Below are 12,082 nucleotides of genomic sequence, written 5' to 3' on the forward strand. Positions count from 1 at the left end.
AGAAAATCTTGAAACTGCACAATCTCTTTTATAAGATACCTAGGTTTAGTAAAAGCTACGACTTAATAAGTTGTCCTAGCAAAAATGGGGTCGGCGACAATTTTCCGAAAAAAAATTGTGATATTCATCTCTAGAGTTGGCAACAGCTATACTCTATAGATTTGCAAGCACCATCTGTAGAAAGAACTGGTTATTACTAACTGTTTTTAAGCGTGTGTGAAATGTTTATTTCAAACTGTCAAAAAGACGTAAATTGACATTAAATGATTAAAATCAAATATATGTCATTACCACAATTTCGAGAAATATAAAAGTTAAATATATGTTTCTAATAGACGTTATCCATATAAGTATTCCCATATAAAAACGCACAATAACTCATTTTAGCAATCTAGACCCAATTAAAAATTCATATAACTGAAACTTTCATTTAGTGAACATTCGTTGCATGATAACATTTTTTCAAATTCTCCTATCTAAAAACAATGTATGAAATAATTACTGTGTTTTTATTTATGTAGGTTGAATTCCCGCAAAGGAAAGTAATAAGAACTTTTCTGCCAACTTGCAGGGCAATTTGTTACAAGAGTGGACATAACTTATTACATACTTCAAAGTAGATCTACAAACTTATCAGATAAGCTGAATTTATAGAGTATTTTATATTAATAATTTAAGTAACAAATGCTTTGTAAAATCTTTCTTGCTTTTTATAGATTGATGAAAATTATTGACAAGCGTGGCCACAACTGCGTACTGCATACTACATACTAATCATGTAGCAATACGAGCTCCATTACGAAGTGTTCATTTATGGTATTTATTATTTTAATAATAAATAAATTAAACATTCAGACACTACCTGGGTAGATTCAAATTTGACATATAGCTGACGTTGCCACCATAAAGACGGTATCGTTTGTTTCTAATTTTCACATCTTATATAAATCTATTATAATTACTAAAATTATCTATTAATCAATTTCATTTTTCTCAACTATAATTACAGAAAATACTGTTCTTCCTTCTTGAAAATAGAAGAAAGATTAATTTAGAATTTCCACACTAAGGATATAAACACACAAAAATTGTATAATTTTATGGAAAGAAGAAAAACATTTCACACACACAGCCATTTGATTAGGTTCCTTTAATTATAGCAGCATTTAATAATTTCTGAGAGCAGCATTAATTGACAGGCTATGCATGCATTTAATTGGCTTAAATTTTTACTAAATGACCTATTTAGATGGAAAGTGGATTTAATTTCCCTGCCATAAAATGACTACGCATGAATTTATAAATATATTTAGTTTTTAAATCAGTTTCATGTGTAATGTAGACTCACTCAGTTTTAACAAGTTATGATTAATCAACTTATATATTATGACAGACGAAAATAAGATTTTACTAGTTTTCAAGTAATTATAATCAAAGTAGGATAGAAATATGAAGCAAAGTTCTACCAATAAAAAAAAGTGTAGACATGATACGTTAAAATATAGCTTATATTTTAATGGTGAAGTACAAAATTACTATTGCACATTATTAACAAGCGTAAAAGTAATTTTTTCATGAGTTTGCAAATATTTGTTTTTCAATGAAATTAATTTACTTATAATTTCTTCATTATAATTTTTATCAATTGTAATGTTTGGAAGGTCAACTTCTATAGAGGCTTCCTGAAAAATTATTTTTATATTTGTTAAATATTTGTACATTTGTTCTATTTGTATTTGATGTAGTGCTATAATTTCACTGAAATTGTTAATTAAATTTAATATTGCATTCTTAACATTATTTTGAGTGACATCAACATTGCGTAATTTTTCCCAAAAGTTATTGATTTCTTGAGAATATTTTACTGTCGCTTTTTTCTTCACTCTAGTTTTATAGGAATTCATTTCCATTTTCTCTTTTATATCTTTAGCCTCAATTGTCAATTCTTTAAGTGTATCTGCGAAGAGCATGATTTTATATTGATATGAATAAAAACAGAATTAAATGAAGTATGTTGAGATTGTATTCTTTAGTGTAATAATTATAAAAAATAACATGGACACTAAATTATTACTGCGTAACAAGTATTTCAGGGTGTTCACAAGTATTATTGTAAATTTGATGTGTTACGTATTAATAACTTAATATTTCCTTTATATAGTATAGGCACAATAAAATAGAAATCTTATTAAAAAATAAATTAAAATGTGGATGTTTGCCCAAACTTTTATTTAAAGTTCGTTGGTAACTTTCCACATAATTATTTGTCCGGTTAGTTTTATTATATACAGAAAATTGTTCTGGTCCCACTTTACTCAACCATTGTCTTTCGTAGTATATGAAGAATTTATTGAAAAAGTCTCCAAATTCCTGTACGGTTTCCTTTTTTATCAATTCATATACTTCTTTGATATAGAAATAGGGCAATAATGCTAAATAAATTATTTTTTTTATCACTATATAGCGTTCTGGGTACGTTAATTTATTCTTTTCCCTGTTAATAATTTTTAGTTTTTCTGCATTTTTTATGAATGCCTGAGGGGACATATTAATATGACTCATTTATTTATTATTACCTAATATATCGTTTACTTTCGTTGTAAAAATTAGAATATTTATAATCTTACTTGAGAATAATGGAAATAGCAGAAGTTATTTTTAACATTTGGAAAAATCATTCTCAAGGCATTAGAGATAGCTGCTTCATAATCAGTGGTAATTTCAACAGGGGAAAAATTTTTAAATTTATTTTTAATAAATGTAAAAATTTGATAATAATTATTTTCTGTCTTATTGTTCATTACAACCCAGAAACAAGGAAGCACCTAATTTTTAATGTATTAGATCATACAGAGAAATATTGAAGAATCAAATAAACTGCATTTAACTTACTGTAGATAAAATACTGTTTTCAATTTTGATACAAATAGTTAATAATTATATATTTTTTTCTTTAATTTTTGGAACAGCATTATATGTTGCATCCACGAATATGCTGCTTACTTTTATAAACATTTTGATAAATTGTTCTTCAAAAATTATAATATTTTTTGAATAATCACTTTTTATTACTTCTATGGACAATTTCCTCTCTTCTGATATTTTTAAGAATTTATTCTCTTTCTACTCAAAATATTTTATAATATTATTGAATGATTTATCCTTTATATTAACGTTTATTAGATTATTTTTTTTCTTATATCTTTGAATGAATCTTCTACATGCGACATAATTAATACTTTTTCCAATGTTTGCATACCTTAATTCAAATATAAATTTTTATTTTAGAATTTGTATAGTAAATAGTATAGTAGTAATATCAAAACTAAAAAATATACTTGGATATCGCTGCTTTATAAATTTGTTTGGGTCTCAAATCCGATACTTTACGTAGCTCTTGTAGATATTTGTAAAATTTTTTTTTTTTTAAATTTTCAATCTCATGGCTATGATTTATACTTAAAGTAAATATTTCATTTCGAATGACACCTTTTGCCTTGCAATTCTTTTCCTTGCAATTTAGATATCTAAAAGAAATAAAAATATAACTTTTATAAAATTTTAATTAAGTGATAAATTAATATGAATATTTAATAATATTTATTTATATCAATCTAAATGTTATTGTTAAGGATCTTATATGTAATATTTTACGTACGATACATCTTTATACATTTTATTTACGTAATAAAAATACCCGTCGATTTCTTTCATCTTTATATTTCTGAAAAATCTTTTAAAATTGCTAATTGAAACTGGATTTCCTTCAATAAATTGTTAGGTTCATGCAAACAAAATTAAAACAAATAAATATAAATATGGCAGTTAATTGCTGTTTTTATTAGCAAAAAAAACATATCTCCCCCCCCCCTTTTTCGGGCCACATGGAACAAATACACAGCATTCCTTAAATTTCCAAAATAAAGCTCTTAAAAATTAGAAATAATTGATGATTATTGTTTAGTGTTAAACCATACATTACACCACAACCACAACGATTTTGTGAAGAATTATACAATATTGAAGTAACTATTGACATTGAGAAAGACATGTTTAATTTCATTATTAATTTAAAAGAATATAAAAACTTAGGAAATAATAGATGTTAAAAAAATAAATGCTCAAATACACAATGTAAATTATTTGGGTAAAACATTTTGCCAATTAAAGGCTTGCGTAGCCTGTCAATTAATGCTGCTATAATTAAAGGAACCTAATCAAATGGCTGTGTGTGTGAAATGTTTTTCTTCTTTCCATAAAATTATACAATTTTTGTGTGCTTATATCCTTAGTGTGGAAATTCTAAATTAATCTTTCTTGAATTTTCAAGAAGGAAAAACAGTATTTTCTGAATTAGTTGAGAAAAATGAAATTGATTAATAGATAATTTTAGTAATTATAGTAGATTTATATAAGATGTGAAAATTAGAAACAAACGATACCTGCTTTATGGTAGCAACGTCAGCTATATGTCAAATTTGAATCTACCCAGGTTTTGTCTGAATGTTTAATTTATTTATTATTAAAATAATAAATACCATAAATGAACACTTCGTAATGGAGCTCGTATTGCTACATGATTAGTATGTAGTACGCAGTACGCAGTTGTGGCCACGCTTGTCAATAATTTTCATCAATCTATAAAAAGCAAGAAAGATTTTACAAAGCATTTGTTACTTAAATTATTAATATAAAATACTCTATAAATTCAGCTTATCTGATAAGTTTGTAGATCCACTTTGAAGTATGTAATAAATTATGTCCACTCTTGTAACAAATTGCCCTGCAAGTTGGCAGAAAAGTTCTTATTACTTTCCTTTGCGGGAATTCAACCTACATAAATAAAAACACAGTAATTATTTCATACATTGTTTTTAGATAGGAGAATTTGAAAAAATGTTATCATGCAACGAATGTTCACTAAATGAAAGTTTCAGTTATATGAGTTTTTAATTGGGTCTAGATTGCTAAAATGAGTTATTGTGCGTTTTTATATGGGAATACTTATATGGATAACGTCTATTAGAAATATATATTTAACTTTTATATTTCTCGAAATTGTGGTAATGACATATATTTGATTTTAATCATTTAATGTCAATTTACGTCTTTTTGACAGTTTGAAATAAACATTTCACACACGCTTAAAAACAGTTAGTAATAACCAGTTCTTCCTACAGATGGTGCATGCAAATCTATAGAGTATAGCTGTTGCCAACTCTAGAGATGAATATCACAATTTTTTTTCGGAAAATTGTCGCCGATCCCAAAAATGTTAATATTTCTGAAATTGATATAAAATTGTTATTCTCCTCAATAGGGGAGACTATTAAAATTGTATCCTTTTTATTTAAAGGATATTTTGTGATTCGCTGCATAGGTTTAGTTATAGCGATGCAAAGTTATAATTCCATGCTCAATGGAAAGTTAATTCCTTGCACGATATCAGCAACTTATCACAATTGCTATCTACAATTTAACTAACGGGAAAAGGGGAGATTGCGGTGCCACCTAGCGGCAATTACTGGTCTATCAATTAAATAGAACTAGTTCACCCGTGCGTGTAATTACGTAATATTAAAATACCATTAGCGCGAAAGAAGATTAAGGAAGGCAGTCACCTAGCGGTGACTACTGGAACTAGCAATTAACTCAACCTAGTTTATCTGTGTAGCAGAGTCGGAAATAGTTAGGCTACGTAAGGTAACTAACCATCGACTTCGAAGGGTGAAAAAACCTTCCCTCAACTAGGGCCCCGTAGGATAACTAACCAACGGTACCATAGGGTGAAAAATAGCCCCTCCCTAACCAAACTCGGTCCCAATATAAGACCTTCCAACTGTGACATAGGGTGAAAAATACCCCCACCCTCCCTAACCAAACTCGATCCCACTATAAGACCCTTTCCTTCCTCATCCCCACCACTACCATACTAAGAGAGTCTTATCCCCACCCATCCCCCTTCCACACCACAAAACAGCTTCCCCCACACCCTGTCATCGGAACCGCATTGCTCCTCTACTTTAATGTGTTCACCGGGTACATGACCTCGTCTATGTGCACTTATATACTGTAATATATCTTTATATTGTTTTAAATCTTCATCGTTATAGAGTGTCTCATTAGGTTTTTTTATTAACAAAAGTTCAAATAATCCTTTAGTACCTTGATACTTTTTTTCGCCTACTGTTATAACATCATTGGAATCAATATGAAAGATTTTATTTCCCAAATATAATTTATTATCAAGAGGATCGGTATATATACCAAAAACATCATCAATTGTTTCATGTTTTCCTAGAAGCAGTTCTCTTACATAAGCTGATTGTATTGTAGCATATTGTTTTGAAACAGGTGATTCATCCATTGATATATATTCCATGGGCAATGATGTTTCTTCTTCAATCGTTTGATTGTTAAAACTTTCATTTAAATTAATTATATTATCATTTGTAGGAGATGTATCATGTAAATTTCGATTTAATACAATTGCGTTATTTGCTGAAGTATGACGATTTGTATTTATTTCTTCTGAATTAAAATTAATTTCACGTATTTTTTTCAACGGAACTTCCCTTATTGGAGTAAATGACTCTGGATGAATTCTCTTCAACGGACCTTCTTTTATTGGAGTAGATGTTTCCGAATGGATTCTCTTTAATAAACGTATTTTTTTCTCGGTTCCATTTTCATTAATATTTTATCTTCATCTGTTATATTAACTATTTTCTGTAGTGGTTGAATAATAGGTTCTAAACTTTTAATAACTTTCATCCTATCTTCTTATTTGCCCATCTTCAGTGCTCGATGTTTTTTTCGTATTGATTTACTAGCATTTACAATTGCTTTATTCACTTTCTCTACCTGTTTTAAACTTCTCATATTTTCACTACCACTTTTGTTGGTTTGTTTTTCTATGATGTGTTGTCTTTGCCACATACAATATAACTAACTTCAATTAACCACATCATGTACGTTTTAATATTTTTGTCATGTAACACTCTCTATTCTCTCTCTCTCAATTTTTTTTATTTGATAATTATAAATTCATCAAAACCTTTACGATATCTTCCACTATTAAATTGACTATCCGTGTCAATTACCAAAAATCCACATTTTGGTTTCCAACATATTGAGCATAAATCACAAAAATTTTCAAACGACATATCATTATTTACATGTTCATTATAAATATGACGTAAATTTGTATTATCCTGATTGAATATTAGTATAAAATTTACATTGTCACGAATTAAATGTTTAGGAATTTTAGCATAAGTCTGATAAAGATAAAAACAATCAATTTGAGAATGTCTACCCATCGAAAAATATTCCCGAATTATTGATTGGTTATCACAGGCTACATCGTCAAAGATAAAAATAGAATTTTGCATACTGTCATTAACAGGAATAACATCTATATTGTTGGTAAAAGTATAATAATTAATTATATCCTTTAGATTATTAAAAACATTTTGTATGAAACAATATTTTGGTTGATTTAATGATTTAGAATAAACATACACATGCTCAAAGCGTAATCCGTGAGGACTGAGAAGAAGTGCAAGAACTGCATTAGTTTTACCACAATTTGATGGACCACATACTAATGCTCTGATAGTATTAGGTAATAATATTCCATGTCTTCGTTGTTCTTCTGCACTTGTTGAGTATTTATTATCTAAATTATAAACTGGTATTCGTAGATTTTGCTTTATTAAATTCATTTTTACTTTATACTACAATTCAAGGTTAGTTGAGGGGTATATATAGAGAATGCACTCAAGAGAGTGAGTCAGTCAGTTTAAATCATGAACATAATAGTGATTGATTCTCGTATTGGTGATTTGACAGAAAAGGAATTAAAGTATGTACCAAAGGTGATTCTTACAAAATATTATTCACATGAAATAAAATATTTGTGGAATCGATTACTTGACCATATCAAATATGATAATGAAATTATAGAATATCGTTCGTGTACAAAACACTATAATCAACCGTGGTCACGAAGTCATATTGATGGTCCTACACCAGCTGTAAAAGATTGTCATGAATGTCAAATTTTAAAACAAAAAAAAAAAGAGATAGAGGACTAGTTAATAGTGTTATTAATGCTCTTCCATTTGAATTACATATACCTGGATATCAATTTTGTGGACCAGGTACACATTTAAACAAAAGATTGACAAGAAGAGACAGTGGTGTTAATCAACTTGATGCTGCTTGTAAAGAGCATGACATTGCATATTCAAAAAACAGTGATCTGAAAGAGCAACACGAAGCTGATCGAATTCTTGCTGAAAGTGCAAAAAAACGTATAACTGCTAAAGACGCTAAATTTTCAGAACGTGCAGCTGCTTTAGCTGTCTATGGAGCAATGAAAACAAAAAGAAAATTTGGTATGGCTGTTGTAAAGAGGAAGAGAAAGAAGAGAATTATTCCAAGTGCAAAACGAGGAGGATTTTTACCATATTTAGCACCTATTTTAGCAGGTCTTTCAGCCGTTAGATCATTAGCTGGTGGTGCTGCTAGTATTAGTAAAGCAGTGAATGATGCTAATGCAGCACGAAAACGATTGGAAGAATTAAAACGTCATAATAAATCAATTGAAGGACAAGGGCTTTATTTGGCTCCTTATAAGAGAGGTCGTGGATTAAGAAAACAAATAAAAAAACAGAGAAAGAAGAAAAAAAAATAAATGACGTAACAACCAATATATATCTGGAGAAAATGTTAAAAAATTTACTAGGATTTCGAGGTGTTTATATGCGTACAAATTTACCTAAAAAAATTCGTAAGAAAGAATGTGCAATTGTAAATTTGGATAATAAAGAAGAATCTGGTACTCATTGGGTTGCATATATAAAAAATGGAGATAATATTAAATATTTTTATTCGTTTGGAAATTTAAAACCACCGAAAGAATTAATGGATTATTTTGGTGAAAATACAAAAATCGTATATAATTATAAACAATATCAGCATTATTCTGAAAAAAATTGTGGTCATCTTTGTATTAAGTTTCTTTGTGAAAATATATAGAACTATCATGATATATTTCTTCAGTCTCTTTAAAATGTCCATAACGTTAACATTAAACGATACAAACTCACAGCTAGAATCTTATTATTTTCCATCTATTGAATTGGAAAATGATGAAGATTATGAACTTGGTTTAATTAGTTTTGAAGCTTTTAATTCTATACCAAATATTTACGCAACTAACGATAAATTTTATTTCGATAATTTGAATATAGATATTCCTCATGGTTCGTACGAAATAGAAGCATTGAATGATTTTTTACGTGAATCACTGTCAGCAAATGAAGTAAATCCAGACAATATTGAGAATTATCCAATTACAATACGTGGTAATAATACAACTTTAAAAAGTGAAATCTTCTGCATTTATGATATACATTTTGAAAAATCCAACAGTATCGGATCTTTACTTGGATTTACTAAACGTACAATTTTGGCAAACAAATGGCATAAATCAGACTTTCCTACTAACGTTAATAAAGTGAACATTTTGCGAATAAGCTGTAGTATTACAACAGGTGCCTATAGCAACGGATCGTTAGTGCACACAATTCATGAATTTGCACCAATTGTACCACCTGGGTATAAAATTGTTGAGGTACCACCAAATGTAATATATCTCCGGGTAACTCAAAAAATTATAAATCATTTAATTATACGTATTTTGGACCAAAATGATAATTAAGTTAATTTTCGTGGTGAAGAAATTACTGTTCGATTACATATTAAAAAGAAGCATAAGTAAAATGCTTATATATAATCAAAAACATCATCTTTCAACTCTCATTCCTGGAGCAACTTGTGAATCGGAAGTACAACTTAGTAGAAGAGGTTTAAATCTATCAAATATTAAATTTCTACAATCATTAGGTTACATTGTGAAAAATGATCGACATACTAGACATTCAAGAATCACCCGTGTTGGACAATCGAATAACAAAAATTGAAATTCATGGATATAATCCTTATGCCAATACAAATTTGAGAAATAATGATGAAATTAGAATTCCAATCCAACATCAAGATCTATATATATTACCAAGTCAATGTTTTCTCTACATAGAAGGAAAAGTAACAAGAACTGACGAAGGTAAAGATGAAGTATTTCTTGATAATAATTGTATGGCATTTCTATTCGATGAGATTAGATATGAATTGGATGGTGTTGAAATAGATCAATGTAGAAATGTTGGGATTACAACATCTATTAAAAATTATCTATCAGTTGGCAGTATTAATAAAAATTATATAGAAAATGCAGGTTGGTGTCATGAAGCTTTAAAATATACAACGAGTGATAAAAAATTATTTTTTAATTTTTGTGTACCATTACGAATGTTATTGGGATTTTGCGAAGATTACAATCATATTGTAATAAATGCTCGACACGAATTAATACTAATTCGATCTCGAAACGATTTGAATTCTCTCTTTTCTGGGTATGATAAACCCAAAGTTAACGCATCGATTGAATTAACTAAAATTCAATGGAAAATACCGCATATTACATTGGAGGAAATGAATAAATTAGCAATTCTACGTTTTGTTGAAAATGGAAATGTTGTTACTATGAACTATCGAACTTGGGATTTATATGAATATCCTCTTTTACAATCATCAACCAAACATACTTGGGCTGTGAAAGTATCTACTCAACTGGAAAAACCACGTTTTAAAATATTAGCATTACAAACAAATCGAAAAGATCAAATATCAAATCAATCTCATATTTTTGATCATTGTAATATATCAAACGTTCGTCTCTATCTTAACTCTGAATCATATCCTTACGACAACTTAAACATAGATTTTGATAAAAATAACTTTAGTTTGTTATATTTAATGTATTCAAAATTTAAATCTTTTTATTACGGATTACAAAAGGATAATTTATTAACACTTAATAAATTTAAGAATATAGCGCCTTTAATTGTCATTGATTGTTCACGTCAAGTTGAATCCATTAAAAATGGTACTGTTGACATTAGAATAGATTTTGAATGTAAAAAAGATATACCTTTGAATACTAGCGCTTATTGTTTAATTTTACACTATCGTATAGTTGAATACAGTCCACTAACTAATATTGTTAGAAAAATTACATAATAAATTATAATTTTACACAATAAAATTAATGAAAAATAAAAAATTAATAACAATAAGATTAAGGATAAGGATAACATCTTCGTAGAATGTGTATTGTCTAGTACCTGAGAGATTTTAAATAAAAATTATAAAAAAATAATTGTAAAAAAATGTAATTTTTGAATATATTTTGTATATTATTAAAAAATGAATAAATAAATTAAGATTTTTTTTTAATTATAAAATAATAGTTTTTATTACAAATTACCCCATAGTTTATAACGTATACTATTTTATAATACTACAATATTTATATAAAACAATTGTTATTAAATACATTAAAATCATTTTTCACTTAAAAATTGTTTACATATAATTAGCTCTGGAATATAATACAATTGATTTTAAATAAAAATGTAAAATTTCGTTTTGTACCAGAGAATATTTGTTAAAAATTGTATGTTTTTCAATCAATTCAAGAATACAATTTTTAAACTTAGCAGAACGAGCAATTTTTACAAAATCCTGAAATGTTTGTAAAACTGTATGCAAATTAAATTGTAACCATTGAGTTGTAATATTAATACAACGATAAAAAGATAACATATTTTTACAAATTTTACTTGATACATAAATAACACTATTTACTTGATTAAATTTAACTTTTTTTCCAATTCCATCAATTTTATCCAACAATTCTATTGATGTTTCATCACTAAGTAGATGAAGAGTGGGTGTAGGTATATTATCAAAAAATTTATAAATATATTCACGATAATTATAGACCTCATTCCATGTTTCTTCGGAAAATTCAATGAATTCATTTGTTGCAATATGACTAAGGATAATTGATATAGTAGCTTTTTGAATATTTGAAATTTTAATACCAATTTCCAAATATTCATAATCATTTGAAGTTAATGGATATCGCCTTCCCAGAATAAGAATCGGT

General features: G+C 27.7%; 2 protein-coding genes across 2 annotated transcripts; one reads left to right on the plus strand and one right to left on the minus strand.

Annotated features, from left to right (window-relative positions):
* Positions 1-1,535: 1,535 nt before the first annotated feature.
* LOC136778114 (uncharacterized) lies at positions 1,536-2,801 on the minus strand. Its single transcript, XM_066734724.1, has 4 exons — positions 2,628-2,801; positions 2,142-2,535; positions 1,797-1,957; positions 1,536-1,682 (listed from the first exon to the last, which is right to left on the minus strand). Exons 1-4 carry the CDS (start codon positions 2,799-2,801, stop codon positions 1,536-1,538), a joined length of 876 nt encoding a protein of 291 aa, XP_066590821.1.
* Positions 2,802-9,930: 7,129 nt separating this feature from the next.
* Positions 9,931-11,151, plus strand: LOC136778115 (uncharacterized). The gene has a single exon (XM_066734725.1). It carries the CDS (start codon positions 9,931-9,933, stop codon positions 11,149-11,151), a length of 1,221 nt encoding a protein of 406 aa, XP_066590822.1.
* The last annotated feature ends 931 nt before the right edge of the window (positions 11,152-12,082 follow it).

Source organism: Prorops nasuta, unplaced genomic scaffold (genome assembly GCF_024137725.1).
Source record: "Prorops nasuta isolate Cenicafe-Biocafe unplaced genomic scaffold, Cenicafe_Pnas_1.2 PNAS00013, whole genome shotgun sequence".
NCBI classification, from domain to species: domain Eukaryota; kingdom Metazoa; phylum Arthropoda; class Insecta; order Hymenoptera; family Bethylidae; genus Prorops; species Prorops nasuta.

Bases quoted from the DNA above. Each gene is read 5' to 3' on its own strand.
- LOC136778115 (XM_066734725.1), top strand. From the start codon at position 9,931: ATGATCGACATACTAGACATTCAAGAATCACCCGTGTTGGACAATCGA.
- LOC136778114 (XM_066734724.1), bottom strand. From the start codon at position 2,801: ATGAACAATAAGACAGAAAATAATTATTATCAAATTTTTACATTTATT. The intron at 1,958-2,141 runs GTTATTAATACG...TGCTCTTCGCAG, and splicing joins CTATATAAAGGAAATATTAA to ATACACTTAAAGAATTGACA. The intron at 1,683-1,796 runs GTTAAGAATGCA...ATAATTTTTCAG, and splicing joins TTGATGTCACTCAAAATAAT to GAAGCCTCTATAGAAGTTGA.